This window comes from Necator americanus, chromosome III, assembly GCF_031761385.1.
Source record: "Necator americanus strain Aroian chromosome III, whole genome shotgun sequence".
Taxonomy (NCBI): Eukaryota; Metazoa; Nematoda; class Chromadorea; order Rhabditida; family Ancylostomatidae; genus Necator; species Necator americanus.
Window position 1 is genome coordinate 9817169 of NC_087373.1, and position 22991 is coordinate 9840159.

The window sequence follows — 22991 nt, forward strand, 5'->3', positions numbered from 1 at the left end:
CTATGCTTTGCTTTCGATATATATTCTGCTGGTTCGCGAAGACGGGACATTCCTCTTACGTCGGAGCTGCGGAGACCGGCTAGGTGTTGTGTGTGCCGGTTAAACTTCAGAAGACATCTCTGCAACTGCACCCAGCATCATACCGTTTTGACCCGACTATAATATCCCAATACTTTGGTACTGACTGAAAACCACAGCACCACGGACGCTACTCATCCAATGACGTCTCCAGCAAACGTCAAGGTTTTTATGCTTCGACTGTTCACCGATAACCATCTTATCTATACTTTGAAAGAAAACGATTTCGTTTAGAAAAGTAAAAATAGCTCCGCAACATCGAAGTCCTGTTTTTCTAAGAATTGGTGGAAGAAAAACATGGAAGTATAGTAGGATCAGAACGGCATGAAGCACGGTGCAGTTGCGTAAACGGCTGCACTCGAAGCGGCGCGGTGAAGGAAACGGTTGCAATCGAGGTGGGACCATCGAGAACTCCAGTGAAGACTGGTGCTAGCGAGGGTCCTCCATCGATCTTAACCCACCGTGTCGCTTCGATTCGCTTCCCGAGTTGCACCGAGCCTCATGTCGTTTTAACCCTACTGTAGATAACCAGCCACACGTTTGACACTATCATTCCACGAATTCATTTCGATATAGGATGCTGTGATAAAAGTAGTGAACTCTGCAAGAAATCCATCCGCTGCAACTCATTGCTTATCCCCTTCGAGGAGAAGATTTTTTTACAGAACATACAGAGATTGTATTATTTTCAAGCTTGAACTGGGACAGAGTAAGAGATAAGATTGGACGACCTGAATTCTAAAAGAAACGGCAATCATATAGAGATCAGCGCCTGTCTCAAATAGAATCTTTCCGGTTCGATAAAAGTGCTCTAGCGAAAAATGATACCAGGTTGGACACATTGGTATCCGCTATAAAGTTGTCCGAAGACACATGGATCACGCAGCGGAAATATATTCACATTCGTTTTAGTACTGGAAATGTCCCAGCAATAAACCGCTAGGTCCCACGGCGAGATGCTCCTACACCCAGTTTTCGTCAGCAAAATAACCAAATAATCGTGATTAGCACGGTTGGAACAAGAATTCGCCGATATGGACTATATAAGTGGGTGACTAGAGACCTAGGGGTTTTATCACCCTAATTGAACAGATCGAAACGGTAGTTCAGTGGAATGTGTTTATTATACAGTAGGCAGAGAATGTGAGCGAAGTAATGAGTGGACAGAGCGTTGCCTGCCGCATTCTTGGACGGTACAAGTCGTTATGCCACGAAAATAACCACAACAGCGAACATATATATTTACAAATACGTATATTGGATATATTTACAAATACAATACAAATATGTAATACAAATACAAATACATACACAAGGACGGACACGTAACCATAACACGGTTTTCCACTAGAGCTCGTTTATCCAGCTGGAGAATTTCATTGGATACATGTTCCAGTTATAATTAACACGACTACCTATGTTGATTACAATCACAATTGTATGCGCGTATACGTCACATGGGTAGAATGTAATTGGAGTTGTGCGAGGGGAGCACTCAGCGTTGCTCTAATCGAACTATACATCCGGGCGCAAAAAACGTTTTCAGAGCACAAAAAGCGTGCTTACCCGTCATACGCGGATTGCAGGGAAGCCACCTCTGAGGTCATTTTCGAATTCGTTGAAGAAACTACATGATATGAATGAGATATTCACTTTCACTAAGGTTATTCGGGGAATTTGGTAAAGTTAAAGAATTGGTAATGGCAGCAATAGCTTCCCCTTTTCCTCTAGTAGCTTTAGCCTACACTTCATGGATCCCGAAAAGTAATACTTAGGTTTTAGGGCTGTCATTGACTCAGCTATGCACTTACAGTGATGAAGTTTCGATTGATGAAGTATCGCCTTCTCAAATAAGAAGTCTATTCAAGAGTTAAGGACGATTTCATGTGCTCTGGGATAGATTTCCTGCGCCCTAATCGCAGTTTGAATAGAGTTCGATTAGAGCAGTGTTAAATACCCCCAACTATACTTTACCCGTCCCATTATCGAACACAAAGCTCCGCGCCGACAACCGCACGGGTTAAAATTACCGGCGGGCCAAGCGGCCAGCCGCCGGACGGTACTTGACGGCTTCTGTTAGCTGCGATGCGACGCGCTGTGGCGGTCAGACAACGTCCGAGAGAGCGTGCGACGCACGGAGACGTCGACGATGCGCGTCGCGGTCGTCGGGTCAGCGCGCGCCGATAATTGCGGACCGGAGCAGTGCTCGCCCGCTCGCTCGCCAGCAAACCCGATGTTTCGCAATCCAGAGATGCCCATTCCGTCGGCGGATTCGGATTCCCCCTCCCCACACCCCCCATACTCCGCGCAATGATTTCCGTTGTTTTCGTTGTTCAGCTGATCCTCATTTTGCAACGACGTTGACGTTTGTTTCGTCGATTTGTTCAGCGTTCTTCTCTTCTTCTCGGGGCCTTTCTTCAACTAATTATAGCCCGTCATTCCGGTCTAAAATTACCTCCATTTCGAGCCGTTTCTTTTTCTTTTTTCTCTGGAACCTGTGTTGTTTTGCCGACATTGTTCGCATTTCTCTTGGTTTATTGTTCATTTCACATTCTATCATGTCAACAAATGTTGCTTATATTTTTATTAGTAACCTACATACGTCAATATCTTACACGGGACTGATCTCTGCTCGTTATATTTTCTTTTGTGTCTTTTCACTGTGTATTCACTGTATTTATCCTTGCCACATCCTCTTCTTCCATGCCATTGAGCGTAACCAATAAATAAATAAATATCTCTTCTTGCCAACTCATTTCATTCAACATTTTTGTTTTTCCGTTGGAGATACGTGGACTGTTGGATGAAGTGTTCGTTCGTTACCGTCTTGCCTTTCATCATTTTTCTTTATTATCCAATAAGCACATCGATTCACAGAGGTTCTCTACATTCAATAAATGCAATTTGGCTTTTTCTTTCCTCTCCATCTAATTTCCTTCAGAATCCACGGCAATGTCTATCTGCTCTAGCGTCATCGACCATAAACAACGTTATATTAATTCAAAGGGTTATGGTGGTTTAAACAGAGCACTCAGAGCGTTCAGTTCCCATTTTATCGTAGTAATAATGTACGTTAGTGATGAATAGACTTACCTTGGCATTCCTGGCAGTATTTTTCCGTTTACTTTTTCTTTTGTTGTGCAACACACTCGTACGGTCATGGACAAGTGAGTGCTATGATTCACCTTAGCTGACTCTTTTCCTTACTAATCTATGATTCATTTGTTTCTTCCTAAACGCAACGAAATCACTATCACTATAATCATTCATTTTAGTTAATATGAACATAAAACTAAATTAATCACAGAAACTCTCAGGAACAGCAAAGTTGCATGGTTGTCATGGATGGAGTTAGTCCTCCAGTTCCATGTAACCATCTTTTCGTCACCCAAAGAGGCTCAAAAATATCTTTAACTTTCAAAGTTGTTAGCTGTATGCACGTACTTTGAAGTGTCAATTGGGTGTCAATCAAAACAATTGACCTCGGTTTTTTTTTTTTTTTTGAGACCTCTTCGTTCACTTCTTGAGACGTTCACACAATCACATGATCATTTCAACAGAAAAGTGCAGAGGAGTGCTTCTGCAAAACCCGGTCACAGATTGTTACTGATGTAAACGGACCGGGCCTCCTGAGAAAAAAAAACTGACTACTGCAACGGTTCTACGAGGAACTGTCAAGCATGCCTCCACAGTAGAAGATTCTGAATAAATTCTGTTACAAAACGTCGAGGTGCATCTGTCACTTTTTTTTTGCAGTACTTTCCGTTTCTTGTTTTATTTTCTTATAATGACGTGCTCATATTCTTTCCACATCCAGTTTCTTTTTATCTTAAAACGTTTATATATGTACTATAGTATGTAGTATACGTATATTAAGTATATAATTAACGAACATAACTTTGTTATACAAGTATTACTAAGTATATTGTGTATTTATCTTTATTATTATTATCACTATATATCATTATAGCTTGCATTTTAGTGCATACATATGCATGCAATAGATGTCTATACATATGCTTAAGTAAATCTTAGGTATATGTAATTATATGTACGTATATATCAACTACTAATTTTCTGGCACAAAAAATCTCTTGGATGTTAAAAGATGTGCCGCTTATTCAACGCTAACAGTTTTTATTTACCAACAATTAAGTGCAGATCTAGTTCCCAAGTTTTCTGTCTCACATCAGGACCACTGCGATGCGACTGGTCATAATATCAGTATCGATTGGCGTAATTGTGTTGCATACAGCCGCCAGTATACACAGGAGCTGTTAAGAATTATTAATAATGCATACGGTTAGGCTGTCACCATTTAAAGTGAAGAATACTTTTACGGATTCTTTATCAGAGCTCATCTAGGAAATTTTCCCTTTTTTGTTATTTTGGCCGAGTACGCACACGTACTCGATCAGTTTTCAATCGTATTTTGCACTTCTATCGATTTCGAGGCGATGGCGAAGTGGTCTCTGAAGTGTCGCATCGCATTGTATATTGTTAGGACTCCTTTTGGAAGTTTTTCCTTACTCTTAAACTCTTAAAATGACAAAATATTAACATCCCATCGCACAATTTTGACCTTCATTCAAAACTTAAATTTAAACATGGAATTTACATTAAATAATTTTGCACTATTTTAACAACTGAGAAAGAAAAAACAATAGATGACCTCGCAGAATTTCTTCGTGACAATGGGATGTGAGTATCAATAAATGCGGTTTTCTTTTCCCAAAGAACAAGAGCAACATCTGGTACATCTGTCAGCCTTCTCCACATTACTACAATCACAGCTTCAAGGTCGTCATTGCAAGTAGAATTCTTTCGAAAACATTTCTCGTTTTTTCCCTCCACTTAACGATTATTCTAGACATAAGACACAAGAGGCTAGGAATTGATTTCGAACATATTTCATCAGTTCCTGCCTCATAGTTAATTTCGCGCAGTCTCGTGCAGCTTTCCGAAAATTACTCTTCACTGGGATCGAAGTCGCCTCTAACCATTCAATGTTCTGCGTTGCGATGATGTTTTGAAACTCTTGTTTTGGTTCATAAAGTACAGCATGAAGTCGAGCATATTTGTAGCGCCATAGTCTCGGAATTTTGTCTGGAAGCTCTCGGTTTCGTGTGGTGCTATGGCCGAGAATCGATACATTTCGCAATGGCCGCACGCTTGTTATATCCATGCACTCGGCGCTTATCCGTATCCATTTCTGTGCCATGGAAGTTCGATTGTTAGCCTCATTCTTTCCTCATCCGGTTGCGCATCTCGGTTCTTTCCTCACCCGGTTCATCAACTTCGATCCGATATTCTTAAGAAGTGCGATTCCTTAGAACGAAATTTCGTTATTTTTGCAATTTGTGTGTGTTTGTATAGCGACTCAGGTTATTTTTTCTTCCATTTCAGTGCTGAATTTTTCAGGGTAGGTAGACCGAGCACGGTAACAAGATGGCCGAAGGTCCAGCTGAATGCGGCGTGCAGGTGCTGTTCGGTTTTTTTTTTGCTTCAAAATTATATTTCTATATTTAGCGGAACAGATTAGAAAATATTAAGGACAGTATACGTCAAAACAGATTATTGTGAAAATAGTTGATACTAATTGCATATGCATTCTTGTCGAGTAAATGGTTCATGGTCTTACTGTTCTCCTGAACCATGTTTTTTTAGCCTTCCTCAACTTCCTAAGGTTGTATAAGTGTAACTTGGGAGAAAAGAGTTTTACGAGTAGAAATAGGGTTCTTTCATTATGTCTCCTTTTCTGATTTCATTTTGAAGTTCTGCATCATTTTTCCCACAAAGTTTTCTTAAATGTTTTGAGAACTTCGAAGAACTGTGTTTGCACTTTCTTTCATATTCACGATGGTTTCTAATTTCTGCACTACAACGTTCTAGTGGGTCCAACTCATATTTGCTTGCACGGTTTTACTGCTGTGGAAATTGTCTATGCAACCTAAACGAACCCGCAAAGCATGCTGTCAATTTCAGTTTCTATATTATGTTATTTGTTTTTGTCCATGATATTTAGATTTACTCTATTGTATGTCCCCGTCACCCTCAATTTTCTTCAAAAACATCGGAGGTCGTACCATTAGCATTCTTTTTATTTTTTGTTGAACCTATTCCTTTTCTTCATTTGTGATTGTTTCCTGATCACCTGTAATGGCACAGCGCATATGCCTATTGGCTATGGAGGCACTGAAATCACATAAGAGGAAAAACTATTGGATTTGCATGAATTCATCAAGAAGACTGCTTTATAGAGCTTAGCGATTATTCACGATCCTGTGGAAATATAAGACGTCGGTGCTAAATTTATGCGCAGAATTCTGCACTTGCAGACTTAAAATGAGGGAAGGCTGGATTTACGGCATTTCTGACTTCACATAATCACTAGACGTTGAATGAATCACAAGAGAGTGCTTGTTATGGTTGCAAAGTGCATGAAATATAAGGCTACAGTAGTAGGGGATTAATTCTGGGTGCATTTCCTTACTTAAGACTTGGGATTACCTCTATGCTTTTGTTGAGACATTGGCACTTGCACTTCTTGTCTTTCGAACCTCGTTAGAGCTGCAGTACATAGTTTAGCTGGAAAGTCCCACTTTGTCCTAGACTTTTTGAGAAATCAACTTATACATTTTCCTCAACACTAATCTGCAATCTTATTCCAAATTCCTAGTCGGGTTCTAAGAATTCAGAGATTTACGTAATTTTCTTTGAATTCGCTTGAAAAATGTGATGCTGTAATACAAACTGTCGAAGAAAAAGTTAGATTGTAATCTGACAACTAGCATCTCACCGTGAAACTTACAACACTCTCAATATTTGATTATTTGCGTGGTCATGTACGATTTTTATCTGTTACATTTTAGTGTCAGTTGAAAAGGAATAGGACATTGGAATCAATAAAATCTTTGTTGACAAACCAATAAATGCACCGTCATTTTCTACGGTATTGTACAAATATTCGGGACTTATGAATACTGTGGTCTTTAAAAAAGGACATTCTCATCTTTATAATGACATTTTTTTATTTCATGTTTTCTTTTCAATTAAAGTTCTTTCATTTCTGTTATTTAGGTGTTCTGTCGTATCCGACCGCTCAATAAGACGGAAGAAAAGAATGGCGATCGATTTTTGCCGAAATTCCCCAGCGAAGACACAATTTCCATCGGGGTGAGTTGTCGTTCACTGTTGTTGAATGAGGTTCACTCACGCGCTCTCTGCACAAAACCCTCAGCGATGTCGATGTCTTCTCACCATCCCTCTGCGGGTTGCGATCACTATTGATTTAGGTGTGTTCTCGGGGGTTTCAGACCTGAACAGGTGTGTCATCATTGTGTATGTGCATGTCGGCGGGCCCCATTACCACAGTAATTGGGTTGTAAGTTGCAGCGCATATTTATAGGGTTTCTGAACGCTGCATGAAAGAAATAATATAAATTGGAGGATTTTAAGGATTCAGAATTATAATTCGGGTGTTTTGGTTGGACTGAAACGAGGACTTATTCCTATTCTTGGGCTGCACTTCTTCTACATTTCTCGGCCTTGAAATTGGTCTGTTTACGATCGTTTACGATGTTAGAGGTATAGAGTGGAAGTATATCTATCGTGGATGACCTCATTCAATAGTCGTGCTTTCCCGAATATGTAGTGGGTCGGAGAACGCTATAAAATAGTTTGTGAAATGAAGACTGAAAAAGAGAACAGATATTGATCGCAGTTTTCAATATTGAAGTTAAGGTTATTATAAATACTAAACTTTTATCAAAGATAGCTTGCGGCACATGCATTTGTTTTATCAATCTTTTTTCGTTCAACTCATCACTTTCAGATGTTTTTTTAGTTATTGACAAATCCATTTATAAATATGTTCCAAAAATTCGAAGGTAGACGATTCAAGACAGATGGCTGCTGAATCTTGAATGTTTCTGTGCAACTTACGGTAAACGATGGAAAAATTTTGTTGTTGTGGACAAATAAGGAGATATTCCTTTGACTGACTGCTAGTAATTCTTGCGTATTCTTGTTTGCTTCATTTTAGCTTAGGCTAGTGAGGATTTTTGAGTCCAGAAAATGTTGGGATGCCGATTTGATTGTTGGGTACAATAATATGCTTCGTACTTTTAAAATGCTTTCAAACACCGCAGCATAACTTTAACTGGTTTGAGAATAAATAGAAACATTTCCATTCATTTACTCTGTCGTCTGTTGAATATTCGTCGAAAACGAAACGTGAGCGGCATTCTAAAATTGTTGAAAACGAAGTTTACGGTCGTTTGTGGATCTTGTGAATTGGTAATTGTATTTAAATACTTAATGGAAACGGAGAGCTTCTCTTATTATATTGACACCACATTCGTCTGTTCCAGTGAGGTTTAGGATCCGGCACGGAAAAAGAGGATCGTATGGCTGGCAACTGCAGATCGCTGTCGCGATAGTGTTCGGTTTCGCCAACTGGCCGCATCTTGTCAATACACATTAGTTCATAGAGTTTTTCGGGCACATATGTGTTTTCGGGAATGGGCTCGTACGCTCTACAATGGCCAGGCGTACAATGTTTGATACAAAGGGGCGGTGCAGATCAGTTGTTCACTTCTAGCGTGTTACATTAAGAAATTATCAAAAATTGATGAGTTGGGGATCATGAAGTAGTTAGAGCTCAATATATTCCCAATGATTAATGGCTAAACTTCTTCCCTAATACTCTTGACTGGCCGCTGTTTCACACAGAGACAAGCGATTAATCTCAATGGCGTTAGCCGATCGATGTGTGCAGGGAAACAGCGCGCTGCTATTGAGAGAAAGGGGTGAGCCGCGGTGGTGCAGCTTCTGCCATCGTGTCTGATGGATTCAGCGGATTCAAGTACACCGCTTAAAACATCCTCCCCCATAAGTTATGTTATGGAATGTATTTAACTCCGCTGGACTTGCTTTTATCAATCGTAGTGTGACGTATGAGTGAAGACAGAACAGATCAACCTGACGGAATTAATTTGGAGAAATATGACAGCACGGATAAATATTTTTCTTTTTTTTTCGTTTGACGTACAACATTTCACATTTTCGTTCTCAGCTGAATGAGAAATCGAGTCTAACTAGCCCTCCACACAAAAAGCTGGGTCTGTGCGGTGTAGTAGTGTCATCGTTTGTACTAGAGGCACAAATGTTGCTTGATTATTCCTCAAAACCTGAAGAAACCTTCCTCATGGAAGAAAAATTCTGAAGAATTGAAGAAAAATTTTGAGAAGAAGTTATCGGCGTGGACAATTCCTTCAAAGGTCTTTTTTTTATGAAGTTGTGTCATCAATGACGCAAGCGCACGGCTGCAGTGATATGTGGATTGCATTTGGAGAGGGGCGTAAAGGCAAGAAATGGGAAAACATTCGATTTTTTGTTAAGAAAAAAGATCCTGCGACTTTTATTGGTAACATTTGCTCGTGTAGTTAATACCACACAATACATTGCAAAATGTTTGCATCCTTTATTAGAACTTTTTTAACACGAACTCTGCTGTCGGTTACGCGGACCACATTTTCTTTTTTTCTATGAGTCTGTTTTAATTTTGGAACTTGATTCAAACCCATTTGAAGACTCAGTAACTTCGTGACATGCATAAGGAACTGTTGTGGATAATTTTATAGTCTGAGGAACGGTATGCAATGTTTTCGTTTTACCAAAAAATTATTAGCTTTAGTTTATTAGCTTTTCTACAAAATTTTGGCGAATTAATCATGCTGTCTTCTATTTCTTGAATTGGTTCAAAATTTTTGTTGCTGTATTTAAGTAGTTGCGTACTCATCTTTGTTCAGCTTTACACGACGGAAATAGTTTCCTTGGCTCACGTAATTTTTTTGGAGCATCGATTTAATATACGTAGCTCTTAACTCACAGAGTCTCAGACCCAGAGGTTTTGGTTACTATTTCATCCAAATTTTTGCGTTTTATTCCTTCTCTGGCAAAGGCTTCCAAGGTAGATTCGAAGTAAAAGTGTCTGATTTTGAAAGGGAGGAGAGCAACTGTAATCGGATACTTTGAGAGAGCCCACAAGGTGAACGTGAAGTGCGCTTTTTTGACTTGTGCTGTTTGCGGTGCTTTTCCGCAATGTAGTTAGATACAGTAGTGCATTTAAACACGGCCTTTAAAGGCATCACCGCACGAATCTGAGGTGGTGCAGATTTCAGGTGGAGTGTTTTTATGAGGGATAGTAGATTATGGGGAGGAGGGTGATTCCGCCCATTTCTTCCTAATTGCCGTAAAAAACGGCCTGGAAGATGCGGTGCCGCACAAGGCTGGTGCGCTCCAGTCGAACTCCCTGTAGAAAATAGTGCGCCAGAACGCCCGAAGCTGTATTTCCCGGGCCGTTTTTTACAGCAATTAGGAAGAAATGGACGGAATCACTCTCCTCTTCATAATCTACAATGCCGTATACGAATACTCCACCTGTAATCCGTACCACCTCAGATTCGTGGAGTGATGCCTTTAAGGAAAAGTAACGAATGCGACTGGAAGTAAAAAGATTATTGGGAGGAAAGAAGGTAGTACATATAATGCACTATGTAGTGTTGAAGCCAAAACAATCAGATCAGGTCTGGTACTATTAGGATATGACTATTCTCACAGTAGTTGTTACCGGTGCTGAATTCGTTTGTTGTCTCCTTTTCCTGTATTATTGATGCTCTCGCTATTTTCCTCTTACACGCAGATGGAAATGCAGCGAGGATAGATAGTGTAGTGAATGGATGAATGTAGTTATTCAGCAGCGATTTTACGTGTTCTCAGTTTCCTGTAGTGAATAGTTGAGATTCAAGCGAAATGAAATTGGGCCAAAAAGACTGGTCCTTAACAACTCTTGAAACCAAAACAGTTCCACTTATTTTCCTCCTTTTTTTCTTCCTTAGAATAGCCAGATTTATTTGTTTTATTTATTTTTCTAGGGCAAAGTGTTCGTCTATGATAAAGTCTTCAAGCCAAACACCACTCAAGAACAGGTATACATGGGAGCAGCGTATCACATAGTACAAGATGTGTTGTCTGGTTATAACGGGACTGTATTTGCGTACGGTCAAACATCTTCTGGAAAAACGCATACCATGGAGGTAAGCCGTGTTTACGTCATAACGTATCTCTTATGTAAAATATGTGTTCATTATTTAATCAAAAATCTTTTTTTAAGGGTGTAATTGGTGATCAAGTAATGCAGGGTATCATTCCACGAATAGTACAGGACATTTTTAACCACATTTATACTATGGACACAGAGCTCGAATTTCACATAAAGGTCTCCTACTTCGAGATTTATAATGAAAAGATTCGCGATTTGTTAGATCGTGAGTGTTGCTCTTTTATTTTTATTTCCGTATTTATATACACGATAACATAAATAGTCATGTTTTGCAGCTGAAAAAGTTAACCTTTCAATTCACGAAGACAAAAACCGTGTTCCTTATGTGAAAGGTGCCACTGAAAGATTTGTTGGAAGTCCGGATGAGGTATTACAAACCATCGAAGATGGAAAGAGTAACCGAATGGTCGCTGTTACTAGTGAGTCTACCGGTTTTTTTTCAATTAACTATTTTAGAATTGTTTATTTTCATTGAAGTAATTTTATCGCAATCTATGCTTCCATAAGTTTCTCCTATTTCAATTCTGTTCTATTTCTAAAGCATGGGTTTTCAACAAATAAACTTGGGTTCATTTCACTCAAAAAAAGCAGTTGTAGTATATTCGTTCATTGGGTGCGCCGCATACAGAATGCAGCTTGCACTCACCGTCGTCAATTCAAGATTTAAGATGCAATTACATATGCGTCTTTTTTAAAAGCTAAGAGGCGTGCTATATTGGGTTGCGAAACGTTATTTTTTCAACTTCGTCTAATTTCGAGCATACTTTTAATTTTATTCTTAAGTTCAGTGCAGTTTTTTTAGTGCGAATTCTGCATCAATTACTTCAAAAATAGTGAATGGCTTTCCGTTAATAGAGTTTGAGCTTAGCATTACCCGTTAACGTTAGGGATATTGGACGCCCTAATTTTAGAGCGCGGAAGCTTCATCGTCATGGGTTGCATGAGAGCCTTGTCGTAACTTCCTCATCGGAACCTTCCTCCTTAAGCATTATATCTAATGTGTTTGTGAAGTGCTAACTAATCAATGACCAGTCATAGTTTCGTTATGTTTCCATTTTTAGCGTTATCCTATCATGCAAGTGATGATTTCAATTTTTAGACATGAATGAGCATTCATCTCGTTCTCATTCCGTGTTTCTAATCACGGTTAAACAGGAACATCAAGCAACAAAGAAACAATTAGCTGGAAAACTATACTTGGTAGATTTAGCAGGTTCAGAAAAAGTGAGTTACCCATTAAGCATTGATCTCGTGTTTCCCTTTCTCACCTCCTCAATGTTATTTACTTTTAGGTTAGTAAAACTGGTGCCCAAGGTACAGTTTTAGAAGAAGCTAAGAATATTAACAAATCGCTCACAGCTCTTGGTATCGTCATTTCCGCCTTAGCTGAGGGGACGGTAAGATGTACTTTTTTCTTCGTTTGACCATCCGACCGAACTTTTTAGGGTTGTTTTTGTTCGGTAGAATTCTGAAATAAACTTCGTATCATTACAATTAAGAACCAAATCTTTGAAACTAGCTATGAACAGCATGATAAATTCGTCTTTTTTTCGATTCTTTCTGTAAGTTGATGAAAAGTCTGTGAGCAATTTATTTTTTCGTTCTTTCATGCATTCTTTACGTCACCTGTGTCATGTTTAATTTTTCTTTTCATCTCAAGTTCGTATACTCCCGCTTCAAATCTTCCTTATTCCTCATATATGTGGTTGATGGGTGTTTAAATCTTACTAGGAATCTTATGCTCACTTTAATCACAAATTCAAGGCCAAATAAGGAGGAACTCGTTTGAAATTATTCAATCCGTATCGCTTTAGACGTACTTTTTTCTACAACTTAGTTTTGAACACATTAACGGCAATGTTAGTGGTTTTTTTTTTTTTTGGGACTTTGTCCGAGGGTGCAGCCGGACATTCGGCGCTCGAAAAAAAAAACGCAAAAAAACCGCTTAGTCGCCAATGTATTAATTAGGTTAGGATTGTTCTGCATGACGGATGGTTACTATTGTAGATTTATTCTTTTGCTTTTTGAAGTTTCGACTCCTACTTCTTCGTTGGAGTTCGAGTTAGTGGTTGTTTTATGTGTGGTTCGGGCCATCAATCCAGATTTATCTCCCTTTTGGAATGTACTGATTGAGGCCCTTCACTAAGGATAACTTCGAAATGTAAGGTGCAAGCACTACCAACGAAATAAATGCCGAGTCGAGACGAAATGTTAAGAGTAAATCAACCACCATAGCAATCTGTCTTTCAAATACTCCTAACATAGTTTGGATGTCCAGTTTTAAAGGGCGGGGAACTCCGAGTTTTCTACTCTTTGACATTTTTGTCGTAATAATTCTGAAGAACAAAATTCTTGAAGCATTGCATTTTAGTAATCTAATTCATAAGTGACGGGACTCGGAATGTAGATACGAGCAAACATAAACTTTGATGTTGTTTCTGAAATACTCTGCAAAAAATTGTCTTCCAGAAATCCCATGTACCATATCGAGACTCGAAACTCACTCGAATTCTTCAAGAATCACTAGGAGGAAACTCACGTACAACTGTCATCATTTGTGCTTCTCCATCACACTTCAATGAAGCGGAAACAAAATCTACGCTCATGTTCGGTCAACGGTGCGTTATATAGCGAAAATTATTTTAGCATCATCCTTCCAACGTTTTCTGTGCAGTCTTTCTCTTGATGAGCTCTTTTCAATATTTAATTCAGTGCGAAGACTATAAAGAATGTCGTCCAAATCAATGAGGAGCTGACTGCTGAGGAATGGAAGCGCCGATATGAAAAGGAGAGGGATAAGGTTTGTTTGTTTCTCTCTGTTCGTGAGACAGCCTTTTCCATTTTCTGCTTTCCCTGAAGGCATTGTGTTTTTAAACAGAATAAAAACTTAGATTTTTGCTCTCTGGAAACGGGTTTCTTTTCAGGTCACTCGTCTTTCGACCGTTCTACAAGCCCTCAATTTAGAGATGACTCGATGGCGGGGAGGTGAACGTGTCAGTGAGGCTGAATGGATCAACCTCAATGATACTGCTGGTCTCTTGGCTGTCTCTGAGAGTAAGCTGATGTTTACCATATACTGGGCACTTGTTGCAGAAGTAGTTGACTTTCAGCTCCTACAGATTCGACGACTCCGTCAATGGAAAGGTCGATGATCGCCCCAGCACCACCGATGCTCACTTCAGTTACTGGTCCTATCACGGATGAAGAGAAGAAGAAGTTTGTGTTCACGTGTGTGAAAACAGCTATTCTGCATTTGACGTATTTTTCTTTGAAGGTATGAGGAAGAACGAGTGAAGTTATACCAGCAGCTCGATGAGAAGGATGATGAGATCCAACGCGTTAGTCAGGAACACGAGAAGCTGAAGGCTCAGGTAACGAGGATTTCTCCTCCCTTTTTTCTTGAAAAAAAAAACAGATACAATCGAAGTAAGCATAATCGAGCATTAGTAACGTATTCTGCATAGCAGCACAGATCTTATTTCACCAAAATGATTGGCTAAAAACAGAAGAAGATATTTTAAAAAACACGCCAAGTTTCGAAAGAGGATTAACTTGGAACATTATAGTCGATGAACCACCAATTGTATTCGTACTCGTGTACCGAATCTTCTCGTTCCAGCTGAAAGTGGTTGTAGTTCGGGGAAAAACAGCTTTTTGGAATATTTTCTATTATAATCGTTTGCATACTAAAATTGAAGTTGGAATAATGTGGATAGAAAACCAGTACGTTTTGGACTACAATGATAGATCACTGTTGTTGATGTTCGCCTACTTGGTGCGGAAGTAAGAGCTTCTGAACCCTTATGTTCTGGAGTAGCCTTTAAAGAGAGCACAAACGTGGAATGATTTATGACATTAGTTGTTAAAGATAAAGATATGAAAGATATAAAAAGAATTGAAGAGATACAAAAGATAGGATTTCGTAGTTGCGAACGAGAGTTGCTTACTCGGTGATGAATTAATTGTCGTCGGTTCCCTGCTTCGTTTCGCCTTTTTGCCATAATATTACTGTTTTCATGTTATTTTGTCATGACAATATTAACCATCGATGTGTCGTCATTGTCCGTGCAACTTTTTCGCCATCTCCATGACTTTCTTCATTAATTTCCGCTTACTTTCTTTTTGGAACTAATTCTCTGAAGGAATATTTACGTTGTAGTTATTTAAAATGCAGTAAATTACTTCTGTAAATTTTACGAAACATTTGGAGCACGTGAGAGTTAACATCATTTGTGTCTGTTAAACTTCCAGTATTTGTAGTAAAGTCAATGCGAAAGGAAGCAGCGTGTAGTCGTAGTGGAAGCTTGTGTATTAGAACTAAGCAGCCAATGAACTTGTGCATGAAAGAAATTTCTCGTATTGATCGATCATTATTTGTATGTACGAGCGCACTCCTCTTCTTATCATAAATTTGAAGGCATCACTCCACGAATGTGGGGTGGCACGGATTTCAGGTGGAGAGCTCCTATACGGGTCGTAGATTAAGGGAAGGAAAGTGATTCCGTCCATTTCTTCCTAACTGCAGTAAGAAAAAAAAACGAGCGAGAAGATACGGCTCGTGTGCAAGGCTGGAGCGCTCCAGTCGAACTCGTTGTAGAAAATAGCGCACCGGAACGCTTGAAGCCGTATCTTCCGGGCCATTTTTTACGGCTGATAAGGAAGAAATGGACAGAATCACCCTTCTCTCCACAATCTACGACTCCGTATAGGCATATCCCACCTGAATTCCACACCACCCCAGATTCGTGGGGTTATGCCTTTAAATCGTTAGACTTGTTCCCGTTGTTGTAAGTACAGTCATATGCACTGTTTTTGGACAAAACATTAATTTCTTATTACTGCATTCGATTTCCTGTTTTACTGTGTACAATCCTGAAAAAACGTGTTTCTTCTGTCTATAGGTATTGCTGCAAGATGAATCGATTCAAGCGATGCGAGAAAACGAGGAGACCTTACGCGAGGAGCTCGTACGAATCCAGAAAGAGAGCGACGATAAGCAGAACGAAACCAAAGAGGTTTGATGTTCTCTTTTACAGCACTTATGGTGTTTGTTATGTTTGTGATCCTAATCATTTTCTTGAAAACCAGGTAAAATACGGTTCGGTTTCAGATGATCTCCGCAATTGAGGATATCGCAGTTCAACTCGAGGTCCGAAACGCTGAGTATGAGAAGTTGAAGAAGGAGCTAGAGATTGTGATGGTTTGTGCTAATATCGTTTCGCAACATTTCTGTTTTTTCCTGGATTCGCTGCGAAGAAATTCATCATTACGAGTGTTTCTAACGCTAATTTTCTGGTTTTAGGAGGAGAATCAACAACTCGAAGATAGCTCAAGCCAGGCTACGAGTGCATTGAACGCCCATCTTGATGAGTGCGGCCCGAAGATCAAACATTTCAAGGACGCGATTTATAACATCATCCGCGAGTACAACATTGCAGACATTGTGAGTTCCATTGTTTTAAAGTAGATTTTTTTCCCTACAGTCATTTATCTATCTTGGATATAGTATGATGTTAGTATAAGTGGTTTTTGAGATTCTGCTTCTTCAGTAATGTTTCATTAATCCAGTCATCCGTAAATTCTTGATGGTTGCCGATTTTTCATGAGACAATTGGTAGAATTTTACGGGTAATTTGAAACTGTTCAACGACCATGTATATTCAGTTTTTAAGTAACCATGCAAATAGTTGTCTAGTAAGCCACTACACATCAATTGATTAGGTTATTTCCACCTTAACGGGTAATTCACGACAACTGGTCATCCTTAAATCCTCGGAAACATTTCGTCTTCTTATTGTTGGATAGATTTTGTGATGCTTCAATTCAGGTTAACCAGAATGACATTCTTCCTGATCACGAGCTGCTCAACCACATGCGTATCGGTGTATCGAAATTATTCAGCGAGAACACTGCTGCAAAAGAGGTAATTCATCTAACATTTGAAAAGAATTCTTTCTCTGATTCATTTCTTCCTTATCACTATTTCGTAACCTAGCACAAACGTTTTCCAGATGAACTCAGCCGAGGCGCAAGCTGCCGGCAAGAAGCTGGAGGAGATGAATTCTGTCCAAGGAACGGATGCGAACAAATTGAAGCAGCTTCTTGTGAAGGATCAAGCGGCCCGAGAACTCAAGCCACTTTCCGATAGAGTCAATGTGGTTAGTGATTCTTCTTGGTTATTTCAAACATGGAAAATATTCTCTCAATTGTAATTCCGCTATGCATTTAATTGTTAACATCGTCAATATACACAGTGGGAGTATTTCATTTCTCTTATTCTCCCATTATCGTTTGCAGGAGCTGGCTACCCTCAAGAATTTGAAAAAGGAGTTCGTACGTATGATCCTCTCACGATGCCAGGCTGGTCTCGATGTTGAGGAAGACTGTCTTTCTGGCCCCGCACAGAAACAACGCATTCAGTTCCTTGAGAACAACCTGGATAAACTCACCAAAGTTCACAAACAGGTGAAATCGAGCGGTCTCGCTTTTGTCTAGTACGGTCTAGGGCTTATCATAGCCAACTTAGTTGTGATCTGTTTTTAGATACAAGAAAAAGTGCTTCGCACACAATCAGCAATTTCTAGAAAAGCAATGTCATTTTTGAATAAGGATTCAGATTGTGAAGAGTATATTAAAGGAAATGCTGCTGTTATTCGACCATTATTTGAACGTGTTCGACTTTCATTTCATTCGTGTAAATTTCTTCGGTATGACCGCTATGAAAATTATGAAAATATTCAGCTCGTACGCGACAACGCTGACCTTCGTGTTGAGTTACCGAAGATGGAGGCTCGTCTTCGCGGAAGAGAAGATCGTATCAAGCAGTTGGAGACGGCTTTGAGGGAGACGAAAGAGCGCTCACAACTTGAGCGAAGGAAGTACCAGCAAGAGGTACGGAGTTTTGTTTTATGTTCTTATTATTATTTTTTCAGTATTGGTTGTGGAACTGTTAATTTTAGGTGGAGCGCATCAAGGATGCCGTTCGACAGCGTAATATGCGCCGTCAAAACACACCACAAATTGTGAAGCCGATTCGACCTGGACAGATCTACTCTCCCTCCCCGGCTGTGGTCGGAGGCGTCCCATCTCCGGCCGTCCGACCAGCAAATGCGACACAAATGAACGGTGAGGAGCCATCCGATGTCGTCCTCTAGGAATTCGTGGTCGGTACATTCAGTGCCGACCACCAAGAGGATTGTTCAGTGATGAGCGTCAGTTTAAATCATAGCTTCTTCATCGAACAATGTAATAAACGAGAAAAAGCTGATCGAATGACTATTTCTCAACTAATTGCTGATTTGTAGCGTGGTTCAAAACAACTGTTTTGCTTTGGTAAACAAATGTAGAGAGGCTTTGAGTCTAGTTTTTAGTATTCCTTGATAACACACGCATACCCTTCGATTTATCTTTTGTGGCTACAGCTTTGAGTTTGTTGTGGTAGAAAACCCCCTCTAGTGTTTTCCTTAACGTCAAACCAGAAGCTGGAGACAGAAAAAAATGGAGATTGTTTTGTTGACGATTTTTTTCTGTTTCTAGTTTGGTATCCTTGCTCGTGCAATTCCTTATGTCAACTCCACTCAGAAACATCACTTTTTCGTAGAGACCGAATCCGCGGAAACTTTCATTTTGGAACTGCCCAACTTTTGATCCCACTTTGAAGATCTGTGATTTTTTGGCAATATCGAGGCAAACATCGAGAATAATCTTTTTTAAAAAACCGAGAGATTATCCCACAACCACCGTCCCTTACATACACTGCTAAAACTTTGTTTACTGATTTACCCTCTTACGAAAGTGTAAAATGTAGTAGTTGCCAGGAAGTGATATTTTTAGCTGTGTCACCTTAGTATGTGTATCCAAACGCTGATAGACTATCCTAACAGCTAGCTTTTCGAAAAAAAAAATTCTGTGTAAATTGAAGCCTCGTTGTGTGATTAGCACGAAAATGCGGTTAATGGGTTAAATGACCCAATTCTTCTTGTTTCTAAACGATTCTCACGTTTGTTTCTAGTATATTCATTGAACAATATTCTTCTTCGCGGAGAACAAAGTAGTTTGAAAATGGAAGCTCCAGTGGATGATATGTCTCAAAGAGAATTGTCGAGTCAAGCGAGTGAAACCTTGTGTTGAGGTGGGGAACTCAGATTTCCCTGAGCAAATTTCTAATCTCCAACAAATGTACTTGAGTGTCCCTTTTGTTTCAAACCAACTAACTCGTCAATATCGTGTGTTTAACGGAGTTAATTTCAGCACAGTAAGACAGTGATGGAGTAGCAACGCCTTTTGTGGTTTCTCCCAACATTTGGAAAAAAAAATCAGGTCGGAAAGCGCTTTTCCTTTTTGTGGAAAATCGTTTGATTGCCTAGTAACTTATTATTATTTCTCTATGAATATGACCTATTATTGCCTGTTGCATAGTAAGTTCTCTGTGATGAAATACCAGTCCCATTGTTTGCATCTAGTTTCAAGTTGTTGTTCGAGTATCAGTGCTAGTTGTTCTATTCGTCTTGAATTCTGGGGGTTTCTGGCATGCTTTTTGTTCTCTTGTTTCGATATTGTCGTTTAGTGATGAGCTTATCAAGCTATATGGATTGATTGGTTGTGCATGCGTTCAGCTAGGACTTTGTCCGTGTTCGCTATTTTTTTTAATCCTCTCTATGTTTCTAAGATAACCGCCCTTCTAGCTTTCCTTTCGCTTAACATAACCTTCATTGTCTGACAGAACCTTTCAAGCATGTCCTAACAATCCCGCGAGATTTGTGTCTGTTTGTTTGAGCAGCCTAATAAAGTTTTAATGAATGTTCTTGTGTAACAAAATGACCGAGATTTGATCGCAAAACACGGTTTGTTCTAACAAGAATTTTCCCCGCACAAAACGCGGGAGCATGTGACATTTCACTCACGATCGATTCATTAGCTTTGAGCATGTTATGCTTTGTAAATTAGGGAATCTGTGTAATTCTAGTTTTTTCCCGTGCTTATTGTCAAATTCACCATTCAGCGCCGCGATATTATGGCCTCTCAATGTTGATTTTCCTTGTGATTTGAAAATGCAGTTATGATTCGACATCCCATGCCAATATGTATAAATATTATTAATTCTACTGTTATGAATATGTATTCCGGTTATTGTTTGCCGTTCGTATCGAAGTCGATTTACTTTTGTGTGCACGTTCAAATGTTTGGAGTAAAAGGGGGTATCCAGAAATGGTTCTGTGGAGATCTGCCGGTATCAACTATGTGCGTTTTTCGCAGATTGCTGCTCAAGTAACGAAAGAGTGCTCAAAGGTGGGAAACAAGTAGAATAGATTATGAAGTTTCTATCACGTTAGAAAAGATATTATTAGGCAGGGAAAGGTATGGAAGGACACAAGGCGCGCACTTGGCTGAAGACCGTCTACTGGGAAAACGGAAAACCCAATATCAGCAACAATAACAACAACAAGAAATGAAAACTGCAATAAGGATGTTAGAAGCTGAGTCAAGGATTCCACTCATAATTTTGCAGGATAGGATATATTCATAGAATAAAGTTATCTAGTAGCATATTTGTTGCTTTTAAAGAACTGGTAAGTTTGTTGTATTCCATGTTACGTATTCTAAGACTTGCTAAATCGCCATTGATATTTCAATGCCACAAATTTTCCACGCTCCACGGTGAGTGGGCAAGCGCTATTGCGGTAAACAAAAAACAAACAACGACTTGGTTCAACAGTGAAAGATGCCCAGAACGCATCCTATTTACACTCAGCATATTTACGTATAGTAGGGTCAAAACGGAATGAAGCATGGTCCAGTTGCTTGGGAGGCTACGGTCGAAGAAGTGCGGAGGAGCGTAACGGTAAGGATCGTGGTGAAAGCAGCTACGCGTCGCTTCAGACGCAGGCGCTCACGCTACTGCACCATGTTTAATATAGTTTTGACCCAATTATGCGATACGTAGTACCAACAATATCGAGGTTTTGCTTTGTTGACGACCGTTGTGATGCAGTTGTCGATGCGAGGTGCTTTGTTAGTTGAATTCTGTGTTTGTAATCCCGTTACCTTACAATTGAATCAAGTAATGTGGCGGAGATATTGTAGTTATTATTATTATTATTATTGAATCAAGAAATATTTGTTTAGAAATTATCGGCAGAGTACTGGAAGAAGTGGGACCGTTATTCGATAAAAAAATATTATTATTATTATTATTATTATTATTATTATATTATTATTATTATATTATTATTATTATTATTATTATTATTATTATTATTATTATTATTATATTATTATATTAATATATTATTATTATTATTATTATTATTATTATTATTATATATTATATTATTATTTATATAATATTATATTATTATTATTATTATTATTATATATTATATTATTATTATTATTATTATTATTATTATTATTATTATTATTATTATTATTATTATTATTATTATTATTATTATTATTATTATTATTATTATTATTATTATTATTATTATTATTATTATTATTATTATTATTATTATTATTATTATTATTATTATTATTATTATTATTATTATTATTTATTATTATTATTATTATTATTATTATTATTATTATTATTATATAATCGATACCTAATCAGTTAGTATAGGGATGATCTCCTGCAGTCGGATCAAAACTGCATGAAGTACGGTGTTAGTTGTGTAAGTGGTGGAGCGTAGTGGTTGGGATTGAAGTGGAGGGGGGTTGGAGGACTTGCTAGGACCACTCATCGGTGCAGTTCGCGATGATCCCACGTCGATCACTACCGTGCTGCTTCGAGCGTAGACGCTTACGCAACTGCACCGAGCTTCGCTTTGTTTTGACCCTACTTTACTTGTCTATGTGTAAAACGTCCTCATAGTGTGCGCTTATTTGCTTCCATTTCTTCCGTAGTCGGTCAGGAACTCCTCTTTTTACATCCTTTCGTTGCATTGCGCTTGAAGCTGCAACATTACAGCGACAAATGGAGTGCCTCGCTCAACACACAGAATACAACGCTGAGATCCGCGGTTTTTTGACCACGCTTTAGAAAGTGTCTGAGTCCGCGCAAATGCCTCACACATCCTGAATTCTCGATTCAGTTGTTCTTCAGACTTTGCGGTAACGGGTTAGCGTACCTATTCGTTGATGTAATCAGTGAGATAGTGATGTCCTGCTTGTATGTGTAAGGCAGTTCCTCTTGTTTTGTGCTTGATCGCTTATTTCTGTCGTTGGACCTCAACACGGGACATGAAACGCTGCTACAAAGCAGGAAAAAGTGACCGTATGAGCAGATTGAGTGATCAGCGAATGCTATTTCTGTAAATTGTCGAAGTGATTCTCAAAACCAAGGATCTCAGTCCCGCAAAATTGTTGATTCAGTTGCGCTAGTGCAGATACGTAGTAATTTTCGTGATCCACATCATCAGTAACTTCTGTATGAACTTTTGAGAATCCATTTTTCCCATTACCCCTTTCAGGATACACCTCTGGGGTAAAGTGTGGTTTGGGGGCACTCAACCACGCCTTCATTTCTCGAAGTAAATAACCAAACGAATCGAGGCTCTAAGAGTATTAAACACCAACCTTAAGGTACCTATGACATGCAGGCTAAAGCTACTAAGAGAAAAAGGAAGATAGAGCTTTTAGAAATAAGGGCGCGGTTGAATTTCCCCCTCCACCACAACTACATTTTCCCTCACCTCTGGGTCATTGAAGTCCCCTAGCTCCTGGCTTTTTTTTCGATATAATTACGATATGCATTGTCGAGTAAAAGGACCTGAGGCTCAAT

The 22991-nt window shown here is 39.1% G+C and overlaps 1 protein-coding gene across 4 annotated transcripts; it reads left to right on the top strand.

The window, feature by feature from the left end:
- Positions 1-5526: 5526 nt before the first annotated feature.
- Positions 5527-19461, top strand: RB195_009119 (uncharacterized protein; the record flags this gene model as incomplete). 4 transcript variants are annotated; one of them, XM_064195964.1, is made up of 22 exons in its annotated part: positions 5527-5559; positions 7159-7254; positions 11016-11177; positions 11255-11408; positions 11479-11622; positions 12303-12427; positions 12496-12600; positions 13673-13821; positions 13916-14003; positions 14128-14257; positions 14314-14419; positions 14478-14574; positions 16105-16218; positions 16314-16403; positions 16506-16646; positions 17031-17126; positions 17215-17361; positions 17501-17668; positions 17747-17875; positions 17945-18094; positions 18163-18328; positions 19454-19461. In XM_064195964.1, 22 exons carry the CDS (start codon positions 5527-5529, stop codon positions 19459-19461), a joined length of 2598 nt encoding a protein of 865 aa, XP_064047106.1. The 4 variants fall into 4 exon arrangements, with proteins under 4 accessions (XP_064047106.1, XP_064047108.1, XP_064047107.1 ...); XM_064195961.1 differs by having other exon boundaries at positions 14323-14419; XM_064195962.1 differs by lacking the exon at positions 17747-17875.
- Between the last annotated feature and the right edge of the window lie 3530 nt (positions 19462-22991).